This window comes from Lineus longissimus, chromosome 10 (assembly GCF_910592395.1).
Source record: "Lineus longissimus chromosome 10, tnLinLong1.2, whole genome shotgun sequence".
NCBI classification, from domain to species: domain Eukaryota; kingdom Metazoa; phylum Nemertea; class Pilidiophora; order Heteronemertea; family Lineidae; genus Lineus; species Lineus longissimus.
In genome coordinates, this window is record NC_088317.1 from 9,126,987 (window position 1) to 9,150,520 (window position 23,534).

At 44.0% G+C, this 23,534-nt stretch overlaps 1 protein-coding gene across 2 annotated transcripts in view; it reads right to left on the minus strand.

Moving 5' to 3' along the window:
- Positions 1-23,534, minus strand: part of LOC135494968 (diacylglycerol kinase delta-like) — a 782,762-nt gene that overhangs the window by 251,788 nt on the left and 507,440 nt on the right. For both annotated transcript variants that reach the window (XM_064783336.1, XM_064783337.1), the window contains 2 exons: positions 19,002-19,359; positions 17,926-18,102 (listed from right to left, as the gene is read on the minus strand). In XM_064783336.1, coding sequence (XP_064639406.1) covers positions 17,926-18,102; positions 19,002-19,359 — 535 coding nt within the window. The remainder of the gene's footprint in view (positions 1-17,925; positions 18,103-19,001; positions 19,360-23,534) is intronic.

The window sequence follows — 23,534 nt, forward strand, 5'->3', positions numbered from 1 at the left end:
TGACGGCCTACCGGGGTGTCTGAAGACAAAAACTTGACCGTGTGACATGCCGAGACAGTCACAGGCAAAGAGGTAAGCAAATGCACCACCAACTCACACCCAAGGGGGTTGGGAACTCGCCAGAGAGAAGAGGACCAGGAGAAGGACCACAAAGCCTGTTTTTCAGACTCACATACCTCCAGGTGAGCGCTGGCGGGGAAGGGAGGACGGCACACATCCAGCCTCACCCAAGTTTGTACCCCTGGATACAAAGGAAGGTGATGGGGTCCAATGGAGTTCCCCATCACCAACGCTCAACACAGAGATCATCCTGGGGAGCACACCACCCAGCCCAGCCCAGCCCAGGTGGCGGGGTCAGGAGAGACTACTGTCACTGCAGAGCCCCGAGCATCACGCCACTGTGAAGCGGGGTTCCTGCGGAAGTAGTAGCCTGGGGCTGCATCAGCCGGCTGGGATTTCTAGGTCCCCTCTGCGTAGGTTCTTCGACTTCTTGACAGATTTACCGGCATAATTGATTGAAGAAGCCATCCTCGGGTTGAGTTTTGGGTAGAGGTCTTCATCCTAAAAGCAAAGCATGGCATATACCAGGTTTTTTAGTGGTGAGAATGATATTTTGAAAGGGGTGGTGTGGTGGCGTAACCATGGCCAGGTGGATGTGCCTTGATATCCTAGTCAGGGATATTGGCAAAACAGACTAGTTCATCCCACCCTCGCTGTGCTAGTTGTGAATCGACTTCTAACACACCAGCCCTGAAAACATCAAGGCCAAATCTCCATCAGTTCCAAAGTTCAGGGTCAGAAGGGATTTGGACAGACTGACTAACGCAATGATGCAAGGCGTTTTCTCTCTATCCGTACCAAACATTTTCGTTGTAGGGAATAATAATAAATGTGAACAAATACTCAAAAGTATATTTTTAGCCGCAGTAGCCTTGTGGCTGAGACATGGAACTAGTGGTCTGGTGGTCCTTGGTTTGAAGTATACTGTCGGCGTAAGACGCAGCCCACCAAAACATCAACAGATGAAATGAATAGGAAGAGCTGTTCTCAAGTTATTGTATAGAAACGACAATTTGACAGGAAATGTTAATCGCATTGTACCTGCTATTGAAAGGAACCTCCCCTACTGCACCCCAATATTCCAACAAAAAAAAAGAAATCAATCGCAAAAGCAATTCTCAAGTTAATCATGCTGAATCAAACAAGAGGCCCAAGGGCCTGGGGCTCAGCTGAGTAAGCAGATACAATTCATAGTTTAGCAGTTTTACTGATACTTTTAGATATATTTGGCAAGGACTATATAGTTACAATAACCATGGATGCTTCAATTTGTCAAATGTGAAAGATGTAAGTGACATCACATGAAGTAATGCAGTGCGAGTACGACATTTCCAATAGAGCCAGGATCTATGTCACAGTAGTATGTCAGAGTAGTATATCCTGAAAAGGTATTTGGACACTTACATGATCAGTGTACCGTTGAGCCTGGGTCTGGTGCAATACCAACTTGAAATGGGGGGGGGGGGGTTAGTGGATTTAGCAGTGTTTGGGATGCCCTGTATGTGAAGAAGTAAGATAAAGAGGCGCTTAAGAAAATTAACTTTATTGGCAAAAGATTGACCTGACCTGCAGGTGATTGGAATTTAACAAAGGCTGATTGCAATCATGGAGTAAATTATATAAGAAGTACTGATTTGGCAAAGATTATTACAAGACGTCAAGATGGAAAGTGATTGTACAGTGTTGGCTGTAGCACCTGCTGACTCCAGGAGGAACATGTGAGACAGCTGGTGTGTTGCCAAATCTGGACCTACTTTCCGTCAATGCTGAATACGTCGATGAGAGCTCTCGAACTATCATTCCATGCAAAAAATGGCAATGACAACACCACTAACAACTTCAAATTATTTTCCGGTTATGATAACACAACACGCATCTTCATGATCATGATCTTTCTCAATCTAACTGAATGACCTAATCGTCTTGGACGCACAACCACATATCAATCCACCCCGACGATCGACACATCCAATCGATTCGATAACACTCGATACAATTTTATAAATAAACAAAGTTTTCGTGCTTTTAGCTGTCAACATCAATGGCTATAATATACTCCTGCAGAATAGTAGAACTAATAGAACTAATTACCCAAGTTTCCAATAGAACACAAATCAGAACATCACCCATCAGCTGGACTCAGATCTGCATAAATTACGATAAATAATGAGGTCGTCGCTTCAATTTCGCAAAGAAAGTTGACTCCATTCGAAGGTTGTTTTGACCAAATTCCGTTGAACTCATCGTTATGAGGGCATTTGAACACATTCTCGTTGATCTTTTCTAAAAACGTGTGAAGTTTCGTACCAAAATACATTTCCGTAAAGGCTTAAATAAGAAAATTTGTCACTTACAAAATCATCGCTCCGGTAGAAATAAAAAGGTCACCGCCATTTTCTTGATGATAGTACTCCAGGTAACCTCGACCGCGCAGTTGAGGGTCGAGCCGCCTCGTCAATTTACCCCAGACGAGCCGTTCATACAGTGGATGCACTGGCAATACCAGTAGTCCGGTATTCCCTGGTTCGAGGTTTTCATGTCAGTTCGCGGCGGGAAATTTAAAGCGGAATCATCTGGGGTCAACAGTTTTGCTCACTACCGCCAACTGGTGATATAAATCGACACTAATCTATTTTATATCAAAACTTCTGTATCATGAAGACCTTTTCAACTTTATTTCAAGCTTTTATCTGCTGGAATATAGCGTCAAAAAATTGTTTTTTCATTTACGCATTTTGCCCCCTGGGGAGCTGAATTTAAATCGAATCGCCCAATTTTTTTTCCGTAAGCAACATTTTCTGCGGTGTTTATAAGCAAGACTAGATTTGAAGTGCCTCGGTTGTATGATTACAAAATGCCCAACTTTGTCTACAGATGGCTAGATGGAAGGATGGATGGAAGGACGGACACCAATCGAATAGCTATTTGACTAGCTCCGCTGACTTTGTCAGCTGAGCTAAAAATGTTCATGGCCCAAAGTAGCAAAATCGAGAATCGAAAGGACATTCATCTACCTATAATCAAATAAATCAAAAAGAGATGAAATCATTGCAAAAAGCAATTCTCAAGTTATTGTGCGGAAACGACAATATTTTACAAACAAATTTGATGGCCCCTAGTGGCAAAACCAAGAATCGCAACGGACCCTTATCAAAAGGAACCTCCCCCTACTCCACACCAATATTCTAACTAGAAATAAAATCAATCGTAGAAGTTGTTGTCAACTCATCGTGCGGAAACGAAACATTTGTTGACGGGTCCCTAGTGGCAAAACCAAGAACTGCATCGTGCCTTAAATCGAAAAAAACCTTCCCCTATCCAACAGCAATGAACCACTAAGAGATGAAATCAATGTGAAAAGCCATTCTCAAGTTATCCTACAGAAATAACACTTTTACCAAAAATTGCAGAAGGCTTCTTCACACGGGAGCCTTGGAGTAATTCCCTTTCCAGACTTTCTGTCTCCATACATTTGTTCTACTTCTGGCTATCCTTTTAAGACAGGATGTCGCTTGCCCGTACCCAACAGCAGTAAACAATCAAGAGCGGAAATCAATGCGAAAAGCTGTTCTCAAGTTATCCTGCGGAAACAAAAAATCTTACGAAAAATGCAAAACCGAGAATTGCATCACACCACTATCAAAATAAACCACCTCCTACTCCACCCCTAATTTCCCACAAGAAATAAGATCAATCTCAAAAGCCGTTCTCAAGTTATTGCGTTGAAACCGAAAATGTTGATGGCTCCCTATAGTGGCAAAACCGAGAATTACATCATGCCGAATATCAAACCTTTCCCCCTACCGACACCAATAAACCACCAACAAGTGATGAAATAAATGCGAAAAGCTGTTCTCAAGTTGACCTGTGGAGATGAAAATGTGAACGCTGACCACCGCCATTTCCGTAAACAAATAACCATGATTTTTTGGGAGAAAAAAAAGGTTAATGAAATGGCCAGGGCCATTGTGCTCACCTCATGTGGAGGAAAGATGGATAAAGAGTATGGTATTGTGTCATGTAGTGTTAGGTTTGATGTAGGTCCAAGCAATTACAATTTCCCCAAAATGGCCAATTTACAGTACATTCGACCTCTGTGACCTTGAAAAGTAGGTCAAATCAAAGAAGACCCGGGTGACACATTGAATGGTTGTTAGAATTAGATGTACCTATGATATAAAATTGGTGCCAATCGGGCAAGTAATACTAGGAATAATGGCATTTTGAAGAATGTAGGATTTGGCCCCCTCCCTGGAGGCCAAACGGCAAATCAGACTTCGGTACCTGAGACCACCTGACCAAGGGGTACATGTGTACTTAATTTGTGATCAATAGTCATTGCAGTTAAGAAACGTGCCATAGTTACGGCCTGACGGCCAATTTACGCCATTTGACCTCTGTGACCTTGACAAGAAGGTCAAATTAAAAACCTGTGTGACATATACTGTATGGTGGTTAGATGTACCCATGATATGAAATTGGTGGCAATCGGGCAAGAAGTTAAGGAATAATCACATTTTTAAGGTTTTTGGATTTTGCCCCCTGGTGGTCAAGTGATGAATCATATTGTACCAAACTTCGGTCCCTGAGATTACCTGACTAAGGGGTAAATGTGTACCAAATTTGGGATCAATAGTCATTGCAGTTCAGAAACGTGCCATCGTTACATCCTAACGGCCAATTTACACCATTTGACCTCTGTGACCTTGAAAAGGAGGTCAAATCAAAAACCTGGAGGATATATGATGCACCTTTGCTAGAAGTATCTACCATATTTTTTTCAAAATTTCCCGACTACTATTAAGGGAGATATTGCATATTTTCACTTTTAACGTTTGGCCCCCTGGTGGCCAAACCATGAAACGAATCGGACCGAAACTTGGTCTCCAAGGTGTCATTACATAAGGGTACATGTGTACCAAGTTTCAACTCAATAGCTCTAACAGTTACGAAACGTGCCCTGCTAACGGACGACGGACGACGACGACGACGACGACGACGACGGACGACGGACGCCACGATATGGGATAAGCTCACCTCTGCTAAGAGGTGAGCTAAAAATGGGGAGTATATATTGCCCCGGTTAAAACCTAAGGTGGGAATAAGCTTTCATTGAAAAATGTAAGGAGTTCCGATGACCACAAATCACTTGTAAGGTTCAAGGAATACTAGTCTTCAATTGGTTTACGTTTTCGTATCATCTACATGCTCCCATCTTGAAAAATGAACTGGCCAGGGCCATTGTGCTCACCTCATGTGGAGGAAAGATGGATAAAGAGCATGGTATTGTGTCATGTAGTGTTATGTTTGATGTAGGTCCAAGCAATTACAATTTCCCCAAAATGGCCAATTTACAGTACATTCGACCTCTGTGACCTTGAAAAGTAGGTCAAATCAAAGAAGACCCGGGTGACACATTGAATGGTTGTTAGAATTAGATGTACCTATGATATAAAATTGGTGCCAATCGGGCAAGTCATTACTAGGAATAATGGCATTCGGTACCTGAGATCACCTGACCAATGGGTACATGTGTACTTAATTTGTGATCAATAGTCATTGCAGTTAAGAAACGTGCAATAGTTACGGCCTGACGGCGAATTTACGCCATTTGACCTCTGTGACCTTGATAAGAAGGTCAAATTAAAAACCTGTGTGACATATACTGTATGGTGGTTAGATGTACCCATGATTTCAAATTAGTGGCAATCGGGCAAGAAGTTAAGGAATAATCACATTTTTAAGGTTTTTGGATTTTGCCACCTGGTGGTCAAGTGGTGAATCATATTGGACCAAACTTCGGTCCCTGAGATCACCTGACTAAGGGGTAAATGTGTACCAAATTTGGTATCAATAGTCATTGCAGTTTAGAAACGTGCCATCGTTACATCCTAATGGCCAATTTACACCATTTGACCTCTGTGACCTTGAAAAGGAGGTCAAATCAAAAACCTGGAGGATATATGATGCACCTTTGCTAGAAGTATCTACCATATTTTTTTCAAAATTTCCCGACTACTATTAAGGGAGATATTGCATATTTTCACTTTTAACGTTTGGCCCCCTGGTGGCCAAACCATGAAACGAATCGGACCGAAACTTGGTCTCCAAGGTGTCATTACATAAGGGTACATGTGCACCAAGTTTTAACTCAATAGCTCTAACAGTTACGAAACATGCCCTGCTGACGGACGACGGACGACGACGGACGATGACAACGACGACGACGACGACGACGACGGACGACGGATGCCACGGTATGGGATAAGCTCACCTCTGCTAAGAGGTGAGCTAACAAGCAGTATTTAAAAAAATACTGAAGGGGTGGTTCGAATTGTGGGCAGGGCAGGGACTGAGGTTTTTGCGCATATGATGGGGCCAATCTGGGCAGGAGTTGTTGCAATGTGATGTGGTATCGTCAGAGGAACGTGACATAGATGTTTTCATTTTAAATCTATATAGGTAGCAGCGTTCATGAGAAATTATTGACAGGTATTATTTATAGGAATTTGACCGCATTCAGTAGGCATATGAAGCTTAGGAATGCAATTGCGAATTGATCTATGATGGCTTATTGCTAGAACACGTATAATGATAAATATAGCCCTTTTTAGCTCACCTCTTAGCAGAGGTGAGCTTATCCCATACCGTGGCGTCCGTCGTCCGTCGTCGTCGTCGTCGTCGTCGTCGTCGTCCGTCGCCGTCGTCGTTGTCCGTCGTCGTCCGTCGTCCGTTAGCAGGGCACGTTTCGTAACTGTTAGAGCTATTGAGTTGAAACTTGGTACACATGTACCCTCATGTAATGACACCTTGGAGACCAAGTTTCGGTCCGATTCGTTTCATGGTTTGGCCACCAGGGGGCCAAACGTTAAAAGTGAAAATATGCAATATCTCCCTTAATAGTAGTCGGGAAATTTTGAAAAAAATATGGTAGGTACTTCTAGCAAAGGTGCATCATATATCCTCCGGGTTTTTGATTTGACCTCCTTTTCAAGGTCACAGAGGTCAAATGGTGTAAATTGGCCGTTAGGATGTAACGATGGCACATTTCTAAACTGCAATGACTATTGATACCAAATTTGGTACACATTTACCCCTTAGTCAGGTGATCGTAGGGACCGAAGTTTGGTCCAATATGATTCACCACTTGACCACCAGGGGGCAAAATCCAAAAACCTTAAAAATGTGATTATTCCTTAACTTCTTGCCCGATTGCCACTAATTTGATATCATGGGTACATCTAACCACCATACAGTATATGTCACACAGGTTTTTAATTTGACCTTCTTGTCAAGGTCACAGAGGTCAAATGGCATAAATTCGTCGTCAGGCTGTAACTATGGCACGTTTCTTAACTGCAATGACTATTGATCACAAATTAAGTACACATGTACCCATTGGTCAGGTGATCTCAGGTACCGAAGTTTGGTGCGATCTGATTTGCCGTTTGGCCTCCAGGGAGGGGTCCAAATCCTAAATTCTTCAAAATGCCATTATTCCTAGTAATGACTTGCCCGATTGGCACCAATTTTATATGATAGGTACATCTAATTCTAACAACCATTCAATGTGTCACCCGGGTCTTCTTTGATTTGACCTACTTTTCAAGGTCACAGAGGTCGAATGTACTGTAAATTGGCCATTTTGGGGAAATTGTAATTGCTTGGACCTACATCAAACCTAACACTACATGACACAATACCATGCTCTTTATCCATCTTTCCTCCACATGAGGTGAGCACAATGGCCCTGGCCATTTCATTTGATCACCTGGTGGTGGCCAGCTCAATGCATACAGTACTGTATTTACCGTAATTCAACTGCGCACCAAATCAGGTGATCCGAAATTCCCACCACGTTTATTTGTGAACTCAACTGGCTATCGATAGGCAGCAGCACCGACAATGTAGACGGCGCAGATTTTTTGGCGACTAAATGTTGAATATCTGCAAAAATCAAGTCGCTAATCCACCTAATCAGGGTGAAAAGCGAATATCACTGTTAGTGCGATACTGCTGTGAAAAAGTGTAGCATTTGATGGCGCCAGGAAGCTAAAATGTGTACATTCACATCGCATATTGACAGCTTGACCTCCACAGGCAGACAACCGACTCAATATAAGATTACTACGCTATACATCGGTGATGTATGGAACAAAATGGGTATTGAATAAATCATTTATTCAGCAGGTTATAGCGGCTATTAGTAAATTCAAGTGGGCGATTCAAGCTGAGATTAATCTGAGGGATGTAGGCCGATTTTTTTTTTTTGGATGTTACAAACATGAGAACTAATTTGTTCACGCAGATGCATACATGGGACTATAGAGGAGTAAAATCGAATAACCAAGCACAGATGGTGGTTCGCAATCGAACCACCAAAAAAGACAATAATTTTTTACATTCATTTCCCAACATAATTGGCGCCTTGGCAATGCGCCTCTTGCGGACCTGTAAGGTACTATTTGGAAGTTTTGAGAAAAACTCCCTCGTCCAGTTTCTTTGCTTCTTGATAAACGAATAATGTTTGTCACTGCCGTTACTTTCAAATGTTGGAATCAAAGGGAGAAAGTATTACATGCATATGGTTTTAGATGTTTCATAAAGATGTTGCTAAGTTTCTTCTTTTTCTTTTACTCTTTATGACATCATACATACATGTACAGGAACACAAATATAATACAATTTCTTTGTCTTTTAGAAAAAGGAATAAGCATGATATTTTTCACAAGCATAATATTTGTCATTTGATATTGATTGCGATACTTGTCCCAGTTTCAATATCAATCTGTCTGATGTAGTTTGTCAGAGAGTGAACAGGTTGGAGCACCGCTTTGTATGTGAAATAGATCTTCTGTAATGATGTTTCACGTACTTATGATATGTACAATTTTCAGACCAAAGTTAGGTGCTTTTGCTCCCAAGTTTTTATGTATCATTTTGTTATTTTATCCAAACCGATCCCAACTGTCTGAATCATTCATAAACGCACAAGCCAGCTCCTCCGCCGTAAAAGAGGACGACTGCCTTTTTGCCATTATTGCCGCTTGCCATGCCGCAATTCGCGCCAAAATCCTGGGGAAAACCCAGCAAATCAGCTTTAACAGACTACCAAACCATTAGCTTTAGTTTGATGAGCTTTTAGGAGAGAGCAGCACCAAACACGCAGTGTAGCACTGTGTTGAAGGCATAATGCGCGGAGCATATCATACGGAAACAAGCCAATTGGACTGAAATTTCATCAGTTTCTTTATTTTAAAAATACCTAATTCTCAATTTAAGAAAAACATATTTTAAATGGAAAAAACCATTCAACAGATATGGTGAGACCATGCATTGATCTCAAACGGAACTATTTTCGTATACAACCGCGAGCTGATTGGTTTAATAGAAGTGCGTGACCTAGTAGAGGCCGGTTTTCGGGTGTGATTACTATGAATGCATGTATTTGACGAAAATAATTTAATTTCAAGCAACAGGATGTGATTTGATCTCATTTTGAACTAGTTTTAAATGAAATATTAAGAAATTCAGATAATTGGCATTCTGGGAAACCGCCGTTTTTTAGCTTTTCGGCACCAACAATCGCGGACCTCGACAACAATGTTCATGAAAAATCTGGACCCCAAGGGATTAATTTCATCATATTTTGCAATAATATTATATCATTCGATGACCAAGAATGAAATAATATGTAGAAATATGATTAAAATCATCAAATATGAGGATAGGAACAAGGCTAGGGCATGGATAGCATTGATCAGGCAAAAAACAGTATTCACGCTCTTTTTGGACATCCTCTGCCAGTATAAAATCACCCCTCAGAGGTACCAGTGACAAGAAAAGGCACCAAAGTGACATTCACTTCAACAAAGAGACAACAATAGACACAGAAAAATGCATTTCCATGACCTATCAGGTGAGGAATATGATGTAAATAGTCTCTATTATGAGGACACATGTATTTCTGTAACGTGTTACCTGTAATAAACGGCTAAGCCATTTTTCAGTGAAATCGTACGTTGTGTGTGAAAATTTCAGGGTGTGAAGTTAGGGTGGGTTGAGGCTGCCGCACACGGGCAACTAAATCGAGGCGACTGCCGACGCCACTGGCGGCCGCAACGTTGCCAGCGATGATCGCAAGTGAGATCGCCAGGCGACGTCGTGTGCAACCAGTCGAGTGAATCATCCGCAAATGGGCGATCAACTTCCGATGGTGACCTAGGTCGCAGTCGATTGTGGCGTCGCATCGGTTTGGTTTGCGGGCCAAAATCGCCTGCGCAACTGATTTTCTTCGTGGCCCGACTAGTTGAAACAACTGTTGCACAAAGCGACTGAAAATTCAACATGTTTATTTTTCAATCGCTTGGTCGGCTGAACGTTCTTTTGTCATGTTCTGGGCTATTATTTATCTGGTCTTCGCCGGCCACTCAGTAGTATGTCATGTGATGATCAGCCATATACTGGACAGCTTCAACTTCTTCAACCTAGTCATTCTACACCATTGCGACTGCTTGTTGTCAGCGGCATATGCTAGTCATTGTGTTGTTGTTCTTGCGCCGCAAACGGCGCCGGCGGCAAAATAGAACAGCGTACTTGTTGGCATACAAATGGATTCTCCGACATCAACGTTAGGGGGCATATGGGAATCTTGTCAAGGAGCTCCGCCTTGAAGATGTGAACACGTACCAGAAGTTCCTAAGAATGAAACCGGATATTTTCGACGACCTCCTCCACCTGATTGCACCACTGCTAGTGAAACAAGATACACTTATGCGAGAGGCAATTTCACCAGGGGAGCGTTTAACCATCACACTGCGTTTTCTAGCTACTGGTCAGTATAGATAATATAACTTGATTCCATAATTTATGTATTGAGTTTTGAGGTGTAATGTAAAAAAAATCACATTCTCAAATTTCAGGGGAAACGTTCGAAAGTCTGTCCTTTCCGTTCAGAGTTGGAGAAAGAACAATATCTAACAATGTGAACGAAACAACAGTGGCAATATTTGACGCTCTCGGTGAAAAGTACCTCAAGGTAAGTTCCTGTGTCTCCAGTAGGAAATGAAAGTAGAAAATTATCAAAACCATGACAATAGCAATACAACGACTGAGGAGACGCCAACATTCATGTATTTAAGCAGAATAGTACATTTTTCACAAATATATGCCGGTAATTTCAAAAGGAAAGGAGGTTTGATACATACAGAACAAGTAGTTGAAGTCATAGCTCACAAGGAGGTTGGAAGGGCCTATCCGAAATCTCACAGCCAGCGTTGTCATCCTTTGAAAATTGCGTATCGGGGGACGAAACTGTAAACTGGGGGAAGTTGGGTTTATTAAGGGCAGTAGGCACCCCCGGAACGTATTGGTGCCGAGGTTGGGGAAACGGGTTACCTGTTGTTAGGGTATCGAATCTGGCAGCAGGAAAGTAGGCGGATGGTGGAAGCATCCGACTGCTTTGTGGTGTGGGATGATCAAAACAATGTCTGCACACAAACCACTATACTCGATGTCAAACACGACATTTTCGATTTTGTGTACTGCCATCATCTGACCACGCCTATCCAGCCTTTTTTCCATTTCCTGTGGAAATGTCATTTTATTAGTTCATACCTACCCAGGTCAGACTTTTGCATGTGTACTCCATTAGGACACACCCGAGGAAGAAATGATATATTTATAATAGAAATATCTTAGCTAGTTCGCTTAGCTACACCTAGACGGCGCCCCTATACAGCCTCTGCCTCATGTGAGCCGCTATCACTAGTACTTATTACTCGAGCGCACCGAGTAAGTCCCGTTGCTGTGAGGACAGGCAGGGCGGGTAGTCTGACCTGGGTAGGTATGAACTAATAAAATGACATTTCCACAGGAAATGGAAATTTTATGTTGTTCATACTCTACCCAGGTAATGGAAATTTTATGTCGTTCATACTCTACCCAGGTCAGACTTTTGCATCGAATACCAACAACCAAAGGAAGGAGGGTGAACGGTGACTTACCATGTAGTGAAGTGAACTGTCTCCAAGCTGCGCAGCAGAACCCAACGGGTGAGACCAGGGGACCCAGAGAAAGAATGCTTGGGGAAAACCCGGGCTAGAGGTCAACAGGCCCTTTGACAACAAAGGGAAGCATAACTTGGAAAACCCATCCCGTCCTAGACGGGGACAGAACCACCTCAACACGGTATAAGCTCAGCACATATCGTCAAGAGACACAATGTGGAAAAAAGGAGGAGAACACGCCCCAGAATAACATGGAGCGGCCTCACTGACTAACTCTCAAAAGTCCTAGGCGGCTGAACCCTAGGACAGCTGGACGGGGTGAACGCGCAGCCCCGAAGACCCGGCGACAGTCTATAGAACAACCCCCCCCCCCCCGCTTAAAAAGGAGGGAGGACAAGACAGCCAGCAGGAGAGAAAATCGACGAGTGGTCTAGGCAGGGAAAACACCTAGACCACGTGCTGAGCAGCGACAACTGGACAAAGAGACAGCATACCGTCTGTTAACTTGGAACAATCGCGCATATAATACTGGGAGAATGTAGAGTGAGAACTCCACGTAGCCGCATCTAAAACCTCGTTCAGCGCCACTCCCTTATACTCGGCCCACGAAGTAGAAATGGCCCGAATCTCGTGGGCCGTAATGGCGCCTAGGCGACGAAGCTCTGGAGAAACGAGTGTCATATAATAAGCCATCCGGATGGTGGCCACCAAACATCTGGCGACCGCGGCTGCAGCTATCTCCCTAGTAAACCCCTCTCTATAAGACAAAAAGAGGCAGGCTCCTTAATCTTATTAGAATAGAACTTCAATGCCCGAACAGGACAGAGAGTTCTGTCCGGAAGGTCTCTAGAGACACAAGCGGATAACGAGGGGATAAAAACCGGGCGCCTGGAGGTGTGCGGTGCCTGGTTTTTTAGCCAGAAAGCTATGGACAAATTCTAGGACCGCGCCCCTCTCATTGAAAGCCAATTTATCAAAGGCTAAAGAATGGAGCTCAGACCGCCGCTGTGCCGTGGCCAAAGCCAACAGGAAAACGGTCTTAAAGGTCAGATGTTTAAAATCTGCCAGATGCATGGGCTCAAATGGAAATTTCATGAGAGCCCTTAAGACCACCGATAGGTCCAACTTGGGGGAGAGCTGAATGGAGCGAGGATGCTCCAAAGACATATTGCGAAGCAACGATGAAACAGCGTCATCCCAAGACGGTTGCCACGATTCAGTCAGCCTTAAGGTGACCGAAACGGCGGAGCGATAACCTTTCACTCCCTGAACCGAAAACTTCCGGGCCGAGAATAGAAAATTCAAGAAGTCGAGGAAGTTGGGAAGAGAGGGAGCAACCGGAGAAACTCCGTGCTCCCGACACCAGTCTCGAAAGACAGCCCACTTGCTATCGTATGAATCAAGGGTAGACTGTCTCTGAGGGAGGTTGGGCAACTTTACAGATAATGTCATCCGAAAAGCCTCTCTCTCGGAGGAAATACCGACAGCCTCCAGGCGTGAAGCCTGTAAAAAGAAGGGTCTTGATGATCGACCCGGCCGATCGGGTGAAAAAGCAGACGGTCCCACGCCGGCAGGCGGCGGGGTGATCCGTCAGCAGCTCCAGCAGAACCGGGAACCAGGCCTGGTTCCGCCAGCACGGTGCTATCAGACAAAGTCTGACCCGTGAACTGGCCACCTTGTTGAGTACCGGTAGCAACAGAGGGGTTGGTGGTTATGCATAAGCATTGAGGCCGTCTCAGGAGACCGACAGGCTGTCCACTCCCAAGGCCTCCCCGTCTGGAAGGGGTGAGTAGTACAGGCGGAACCTCTTGTTTAACCGAGTTGCAAACAAGTCCACGACCTAAGCATCCCACAGGGCCCCCAGGCGAGAGACCACCTCGCGATGGAGGGTCCACTCTGTCTGGACCAGACGGTCTGACCTGGAAAGGGCGTCGGCCAAGATATTTCTCTTGCCGGGGATGTGACGGGGGAGGAGCTGGATATCCAAGCGGCGACAAAGCTGCAGGAGCTCCCAAGTGAGACGGCACAATGTGTCGGATCTCGTCCCCCCCTGTCTCCGAATATAAGCGACCACTGTCGAATTGTTGGAGAAAAGAGAAACCCTGTGAACCCTTAGATGAGACGTGAAGGCCCTCACGGCCAGGATGACAGCCTGCATCTCGAGGATATTGATCGAGAGACGCACATCCTCCTCTGACCACGAGCCCTTGGTGGTCAGGTCCCCTTCGTTCAAATGGGCGCCCTAACCATAAAGGGAGGCGTCCGTGAACAGGGACATCCGTGGCGACGGAGGGCTGAGCTGCACTCCGCGGAGGAGCTCCGTCTCCGAACCCCAGAAACTCCACACCTCCCCCAGGAGGGACCCCGGGATAAATATCCGCTGGTCGAGGGAGTCCGTGAATGGACGCCAACTCGACAGCAGAAGGAGCTGGAGTGGGCGCATATACAGGCGGCCGAAAGGAATCTGGTCCGCTGCCGAATTGAGCAGCCCCAGCAGCGACAGAAACTGTCGGGCTGTGGCGCTGTCCTGACGGTGAAAAATACCGACCAAGGACCGAATCTTGCGAATTCGGTCCGGAGGGGGGGACATCAGGCCCTCTCGTGTGCGAAATTGCACCCCCACGAAGATATAATCCTGAGCTGCGTCCAGCTCGGATTTGTCCCAATTTAACAACCACCTTGCCTGTCTGGTTGTGACGAGCAGAAATTTGCCTGCTTTCCCAGACGGCGATGAGCCTGGTGCCGTAGCAGCCAGTCGTCGAGATAGCAATGGAGCTTTAAGCCCATGGCGTGAAAAGGCGCGGCAAACGCCTTGACGACTGTTGTAAAAATCAGCGGAGCAGAAGCCAGGCCGAAAGGAAGGGCCTGAAATTGATAAACCTTTCCTTCGAAGAAGAAACGAAGGAAGTGCTGAAACTCTGGATGGACCGGGATGTGTAAATACGCTTCTTGAAGGTCCGCGACCGCTACTGACCTGGTTGTCTCCATCTTAAAGCTGGGGGCCCGGAGGAACCGATTCAAGCTGGACAGGTCGATGACCAGTCTCCACTTCCCCGACTTCTAGGGGACCAAGAAGATGTAATAGCAGTGAAATATCGCCCGTAAAGGTAGGTGTGGAACTGTTCGATGCCATGGACTAGACCAAGTGCTTCATGCTCTATGTTCGAGTACCTGGACTGGGTATCAGACAGACATTTGGATGCGAGTGCAACAGTTTGGCCATTCTGTAGGAGTACTGCACCTAACCCTTGCTGGGATGCGTCAACTTCGAGTCACCGGCTCCTTGGGATCATAGTAGGCCAATTTGGATTCACTGGAACTAAGTGTTTCAGGTGCTCAAATTATCTCTGATGATCGTTGGCCCACTGAAACGGAGTGACCTTCTTCAATAGACCACGGAGGATACATGCTTCGGCGCTGTAGTTGGGTATGTGTGGACTCAAGTACGTCATCATACCAAGGAAATTATCTAGGTCATCCTTGTCTTGTGGAACTGGCCTCTCAGCAGTATCCTTCACCTTCGTGGGGTCAGGCTTGACGCCTCCTCCGGTGTACAAATGCAAAAATACGGCACCGACGGCTTTCGAATGAGGCATTTGGTGCTGTTGTAGACAACACCGGCTGGTCCGGACTTTTCCATCAGGGCTACCAGGTAGCTATCATGGTGCACGTCACCTTCCAGATGACATCATCTGCTATGCCCACAGTGCATGTCAGGCCTTCTAAGACTTCGTCCATCCTGCTCTGAAAAATTCTCACTGCTTAACCGAAGAGAAGGTGTGTCCAGCAATATCATCCAAATGGGGTTCTGAAGGTGGTCAGGAGCTGGTTTTCTTCCTCCAGGGGTATGGCCCAATATCCCGCTTTGGCATCGAGTTTGCTGATATGGTACATCTGGCTAGTGTGGGGTTGATTTCTTAAATGGTGGGTATATTGTGTGGACACCTCTTGAGGGCTTTGTTGAGCTTTTGAGGGTCAAGGCAGATGTGGAAGAATCCATCTGCTTTTTCAGCAAATGCTAGGCTAGAACGCCAGTCAGTACGCTCTATTATTTTCCTGATCACACCTAACTTTTCGATGCGATCCAGCTAAGCTTTGATCTTTGACGTCATGTGGATGGCGTACTTTCTTGGAGGGTCTTGGAATGGCTCGGCATCTTCTTTAAGATGTAGTTTCACTGTTTTCCCAAGGTTGCCAATGGTATCAAACTGGTTCGGATATGCCTTCATCAACTCTGCAACATACTTGATCGGATGAGCCTGTCTGGATTCTAGGGTTGAAACCTTCTGTGCATCACAGTGGATTGTAACGAGCTTCATAGAGCGGCATGATTGTAGGTCTATGATTGCAGGGCCTGGTACATTGACGACCTAGTCGGCTACATCCTGAAATGGTTGGTCCTTGTATCTGAATTTAATGACTATTGTCCCCCAGCATGGTATACGCTGACCATTGTAGGCTGTAAGTACAGTGTTGACAAGTGGTTTCAATCTCTGCTCGGTTGCTCTTTTCCCATACATTTGCTTGTACGTACAGACAGGTAAGGTGTTTCCTGCTGCACCTGTGTCTATCTTCACCTCAAAGAGGTGGGTCCCCTTTATATCTGGGACCTTCACGTCCAAGTTGGTGTAAGCTTCTGACTCAGGTTAAACCCCGGCACGAAGGGCATCTAAACACGTGATCGATATCTGGATTGAGCTGAACTGCTGCAAACCCAGGGTTTCTGGGTCACTCTGATCAGAAACTTGGTCTTTGTACTCGCCAAATTCATGAACAGACCTCCTATTTCCTCTACCAGTACCACGTCTACCATGTTGATCAGTATTTCGATAGAGTTTGCGTTCATTTTTTGACTTCCTGCAACATTTCTCCCAGGAACCAAGAGTCCCGCAGACCTATCATTCATCGTTACAGGCAGGGCACAGGCGTGCATTGCGATGAAGCAGGCAGTAACTGCATGGCTGACGATTTTGCCTTGGCTTGATGGCATCAATATCAGTCCTGGCAGTTGTCCCCGAGTCATGTGTGAGTGCTGACGTTATACTCTTATGACCAGCACACATGGCCTCATACTTGCGGCCCTCAGCAACAACAGCAGCTAGAGATATTGCTGATCGGTTTGCCAAAGAGAAAGTTCTGATAGTCCAAGATCGGTGTGCTAGCAGTTATCAATTCTATAACCATCTCCTCTAATTCACCTTTCCTCTCAAAAAAACACTTGTATAATACTCGATTATCGTGTTCTACAGTTTATATTTGATAGCTTTACCACTGCTACCATCTTGTAATATGGATGGTTGATGAGGTAAACGAACATCTAGCGGTACTTTATTGTTGCTACTTAATATTACAGAATGGCCATCTTCCCAACCCCCAGTCATACGATGGATATCACAACACTCTCCAACTCTGCCTTATCAAGCCACGGAAAAACCAAGCTCACCGGGTGACATGTTCAACAGTTCGGGTCATGAGGGCCGCCTAGCAGTTACATTGGTTATCAAATTGATGGGGCACCTCACCAACCCCAACCCATCAAGCCACACTAAAATCAAGCCCACCGGGTGACACGCTTTACAGTTAGAGTCTCGAATGCAAAATCAAAGATGGCCACCTAGCAGTCACATCGGTTATCGGATCAGGCCCGAAATCAATGGGAAACCTCACCAAGCCCACACCATCCCGCACTGAAAATTCAAGCCCAACGGGAGGCTCGTTCGGCAGTTACAGTCTGAGATGCAAAATCCAAGATGGCTGCCATACCAGATGTCAGAAAAATTGCTAGGAACCAACCTAACACATACAGCCCAACTCATTCGGTGGGATAATAAATGTATCACATGAAAGCAAAACTCACTAGGTAATAATGGAAACATAGGCACCCCTCCCAGGATGGGCATATTTGGAATTTGCTCTGTCGTTGGACTTTTCTCTCCTTTTGACAACCCTGACTGGTAACTCGTAGATCGACGGAATGTACTCATGCTGCTGATGCGACGAAAGGCACCTCCCACTCGTGGTGAACGTGAACCTTCTGGAAAAAGATGAAGTGATTTGGTTAAAGAATGAACCAGTAACTGTTTACATATTGATCACGTTTGTGTGCAAAAGACTAGTGAATTACAGAGACACATACTATTTATCACATGCAACAATAGTCTATTGCTGGGGATCACAGTGTCTGCTGCAATTTGTGATAAAATTCTGCAGCTGGGATCACCCTGTCAGCTGCAATTTGTGATAAAACCCAATCTTCACTGCATGTCATTCACTATATGACAGGTGATTTTGCTGACACACTGGTGATATTTTCATTGACCATCACATCTGTGGCCATCTTAAAGGGGATTTCGCACGACCAACATTTTAGCGTACTTATTACATTTTCTTGGGCGTGAAAGTGAACCTTCTCAATTCTTGTTGACAAGTCCGGCACATATCAATCAGCAAGATACAGCCTGATGATCGAACATGCGGACGATAGGGTCCGCAATAGGGTTAAATTCAGAAACTTGCATATGACTTTATGATGCATCAATTGCTTGGACACAGACTGAGGTGTGTGGTAAGGGCATTGTAGTGATTGTACAAAGTTTGCTTTAACTCTACTATCAAGTGTTCTCCCTTTTTTGTATCAAGTGTTTCATCACTGCTTTCATAATAATTCATAATAAAAAAAACGATGATCTTAAATAATTTGGTAACGCTTTTATAGACATGCAGGTCAAATTAATTGAACTAGACTAGCACAAAAGACATGCTGTCTCGGACATGGTGCAAAGTGCATGCTCATGACAGCGCATATCGAAATCAAGATGAAGATACATCCCCAAGATTGTTCTGTATTCGAAGTAGTGCCATGGTCTCCAACAGAAACAAAGCATTGAGTACTGCAGAACTGTGAACATTTCAAAACGCAAAATATCTTCTGACCTTTTTCTTTGCCGAGTCGCTTCAATCGTGGAGACAGTCTTGGGCTTGCAGAACGTGAATTCGGCCGTGAGTTTCCCGGCGACGTAAAAACAGAAAATTGTGGCACTTCTAAAAATTTGCTTCCTGATGACGTTCCGGCTTCTGGGTATTCCTTCTTTTCATTTATTGGAGAGTTCATCATTGGTGTACCCGGACACGGCGTCCCAGGGCATGGGGAATGGATTGTAGGTAGAAGGCTCTGAGCGTTTTGTTCGTCGACCGCACGCTCTGTGTGTTCAATGATCTGTCTTATTGCTTTCTTGAGGCTATTAGCACGCGACATGAGGGCTTCACGAGCACGGAATGCTGAGTGTGTTGACTGAAAGTACATACACAATAATGATTTAGAAAGTAAAACAATAGCAATAGCAATACGATAATGATAATAAGTAGTGCTATTAATAATATATATATAGTGTTTTTTTAACAATTTCAAGCTTGCTTCTTATATTCTTAATACATGCTGCATGGTATGCAGTTGGTGTTGCCTTCATTTTGATGCACCCTGTAACAAAGCAATCTGCCACCAGACACGCCCCCAGGCCCATTGTTCATATTGTTATCAGACAAATTCTTGAAGGACGTTATACAAAACTATTATATCCAATTTTATCTCTGGATATCTCATTCCATAAGGCCAAAAACATATACAGGGTGTATCAAAAAAAGTATAGAGTTGAATAAATTACCCCAAAAGAAGCCATTTATATTTTTGGAAAATATTTTCGATGGATATTGGTAGGTAGGTGTTTGATGCATATCTGTACAAAATGTCACGACCAGCTTTTCACGCATGAGCGAGCAGGGCAAATTGCCTTAACCAGGTTAAAACTGGTTTGCACCGAGAATGGATGGCATTTAAATTGAATCAAAGATAATGGGAAACACACTGGGCATCCGCCATGTTTTCCACAATTAAAAGATCGCTCATCCGTGAAAAGCTGGGTCTAAAATGTTGTATAAATATGCATTGAACCCCTACCAACCAATATCCATTGAAACATTTTCCAAAAAATTAAAAATAAAATTATAAATTAAAAAAAATGCTAATATGGGGATAATTTATCAAAATGTATTATTTTTGAAATTGACGATGAGGCCAAAGGGTTAATGCTGTATTGAGCAATTTTTGTGGAAAGCTAGGCAGATGCCCAATGTCCTTTCCCATGATCTTTGATCCAATTTAAATGCCACCACTTTTCGGTGCAAACCAGTTTTAACTTGGTTCAGACAATTTACCCTTCCTCGCTCATGCGTGAAACGCTTGGTGTGAAATTGTGTACAGGTATTGCTTAAACCCCTACCTACCGATATCCATTGAAAATATTTTCAAAAAATATTAAGTGATAATTTTGGGGCCATTTATCAAACTGTTTTTTTCATACACCCTGTATTGATCCAAGCTTAAACATTATTAAGTTGCTCCAGTGTATACCAGGGTTGACAAATTATTATGGAGTAGTTTAGCTTACAGCATCATTCGCTCTATTTCATGATTTAGGACCTATAGTGTCTGACATACAAACACAACAATACCACAAACGATCTTCTGCAGAATATGCACAGTGCTTTTTTTGCACAACCAATACATGAATGTAAAACAAGCGGTAATCTTGATATAATTGAGAACAATACAAGATGTCAACTGACCATCCTAGAAAAATGATGAATGAACTTCTCTCTCTGGAGTGAACATCTGATAACTTAATGACTGTGTGCTGAATCAATATATCCATATGGTGTGGCAAGTGTAACTACATTCAGGTTATTACCTGCAACATTCCCTAACTATGTGAAAGTATCAACTGCAGTCAACATCAAACATAATTTCTAAATCCATAGCATCGCAAAGCGAGCATAACCACTCAGCCCACACTCGCTGAAGGTGACATAATATGATAGTAAAGTTGGCTCAAAGTATCTACTGCAGTCAACATCAAACATAGTAAAGTTTGATGTTGAAAGTAGTTGTGAGAAAAAGGGACCTTTTTGACTGATGAGTGAAAGTGCCAATTAACACAATGCCACTATTTAAAATGGAGACATGCTCCAGAAACCAACAACAGTCGATTTACTCTATTTGACCCCTGTGACCTTCACCATGAGCAGTAGTCTCATGAGAATTGTCCACAGTAAACATTTCATGATTTAAGCTGGCAGAAATCATGAGAAACAGCCAAAAGTAGTTTTTTTTACATTGAGTGCCTCCAAAGGAACAAAGTGTAGTTCGAAAATTGTCAAAATTGCCAAAAGCAACATAAGGCAACATAAGACCTTCAAACCACCCACATATGAAAAGCCTAGCCTCAATAGCTATGGAGATATGCTCCGGAAACCGATTACGGTCAATTTACGCTATTTGACCCGTGACCTTGAAAAGTAGGTCATATCAAAACTCCGAGTGTTATGTGATGTAGTCTCATGAGCAGTGTCCGCAGTAAAAATATCATGATTTTAGCCAGCAGAATTTAGGAGATATAGCCAATAGTAGTTTTTCACATAAAGCGCATGGGGCTGAGCGTAGTTCGAAAATCGTCAAAAGTGCCAAAAGGCACAATAGCACCATCAGACCTTCAAACCACCCAGAGATGAAGTGCCTAACATTTATGGTAAGGCCAATGACAGTTGATTTATGGTCCTCGTCAGCCAATTTTAAGAAATTGGTGAGGGATTTTCATCATCTTTCATCTTTCATCAGCACACATTTAGAGTTCTTGTCAGCTCTATTCAGGAATCAGGTGGAGGATTTTGGTCAACTTTCATCTCCGGTACTTCACTATTCAATATACAGTTCAATGAAAGGTACTTCTAAAGAGAAATACGAGTCCTTCATAACATTTATTTGCTGCTTTTGTTGACTGCATTTCACAAGAAGTGTATCAAATTATAACATGTTGAGTAACTGACCAGTATTTCACACACATAAAGAATTAAATGATATCAAATTATAACAAACATGTTGAACTAACTATGGCTTGTGGAACACTGAAACCATCTAGTTCTTTAAATGTTCCGGGCATTGTTGTCAGCCTAGCCTCCAGTCGAGCATGGTGACCATCTATATCCCCCGCCCCCCCCCCCCCCACTCCCCTTATTTAGGGGGTACATAGGCTTGTTCCCAAGTTTTAAAATCACCCCCTAATGGAAGGAAACAGCATTTTTGTGTACCCCCTATTTGCAGGCTTTTGTGAGGAAATTGACCCCCTATTTGAAGGAAGGATTTGATCTTACCCCCCTAATTGAAGGGAGTCTTGGATCCCTACCCCCTGACGGACCCTATTCTCTCTGCAGCGTGGAAAGAGCGGGAACGGGGTGGCGGGAAGATTCATGACCGCATGACCCTGCATGTTAGATAATTTTAACCGGGGATAAAACGGGCTTTTTAAAAATATTTTCGGGGAAGAAGACCCAGTGAAGGAAAACATGAGAAAATATACCCCATTTTCCGTTTTTGAAGGGAAAATAGCAGTAATAACACCCCTATTTATTGATTTTTCGGGGATTTTTCCCCGAAACAAGAGTGAAAATTAACCCCCTTTTCCCGAAAAATCAGGAACGCGCCTGCGGCCCCCTTGACTATGGAAGTGTGGGGGGGGGGGGGCGGGCTATATCCCACAATATCTTTGTGAAATCACCAACAACAGAGAAGTAATTTGAGCTGTCCCACCCCAGCCCCATCTCTCTCAAAGTATCAATTAACTTATTATTCAACCTGGTTTCTAGGGGGTTCCATCAGATTGGGCAGTGACGGGAGGCGTGCTCTGGCAGGTGCCTTCATCATCTTATCAAATGCATTGTTCACCAACTTCGGTCTGCTGCAAATGCAATCTGCAGGATGGTCTGTGATTTTCACAACAAATTTCACAAAGTCACCGAACGATTTTACACAGGCACTGACCGGCAATTCCTTTGTGCACTCCATTAGCTCATCCCAATTTTTCCCGATTAGCACAGACTCGAGAACAATCTCCCTCTCGCCCTCGGCACATGCCGCCATGTCAAAATTCCACGAAGGAGAAGAAGCAACTCCTAGAATCAAACCTTGCTTTATTTGGTCAAGTAGGCCCACAAATGAGTTGCCGTCGTTGTCTTCGAATGATACGACCTTCGAAAATGAGTCTCTCATTAGATAGATATCATACTTTTTAGGTTTCCACTTCTGGCCCTTCATTTCATTGTCAGAGGTCAACTGACCTAGGGGGTCATATGTACAACGTTTCAAGTTCATAGCCCTAGCGGTTAAAAAAATGCAACTGTTTTTGAAACAGGATACATGCGATGATGACGACGACGACGGACGCTGGCTGTTGTATAGACTTCCCTAAGGTGAGCCAAAAAGATGAACGAACGAGTTCAGCGGACAGACAAACAGACGGTGCAGGCCTCGACAATATCTCTCAAGCTTTTATGGGCCGAGTGGTAGGGGTAAAAAGGTAAAATACAGTTCCAAATACTAATGTATCTATCATACAACATCCAAGATGTGCACTGAAA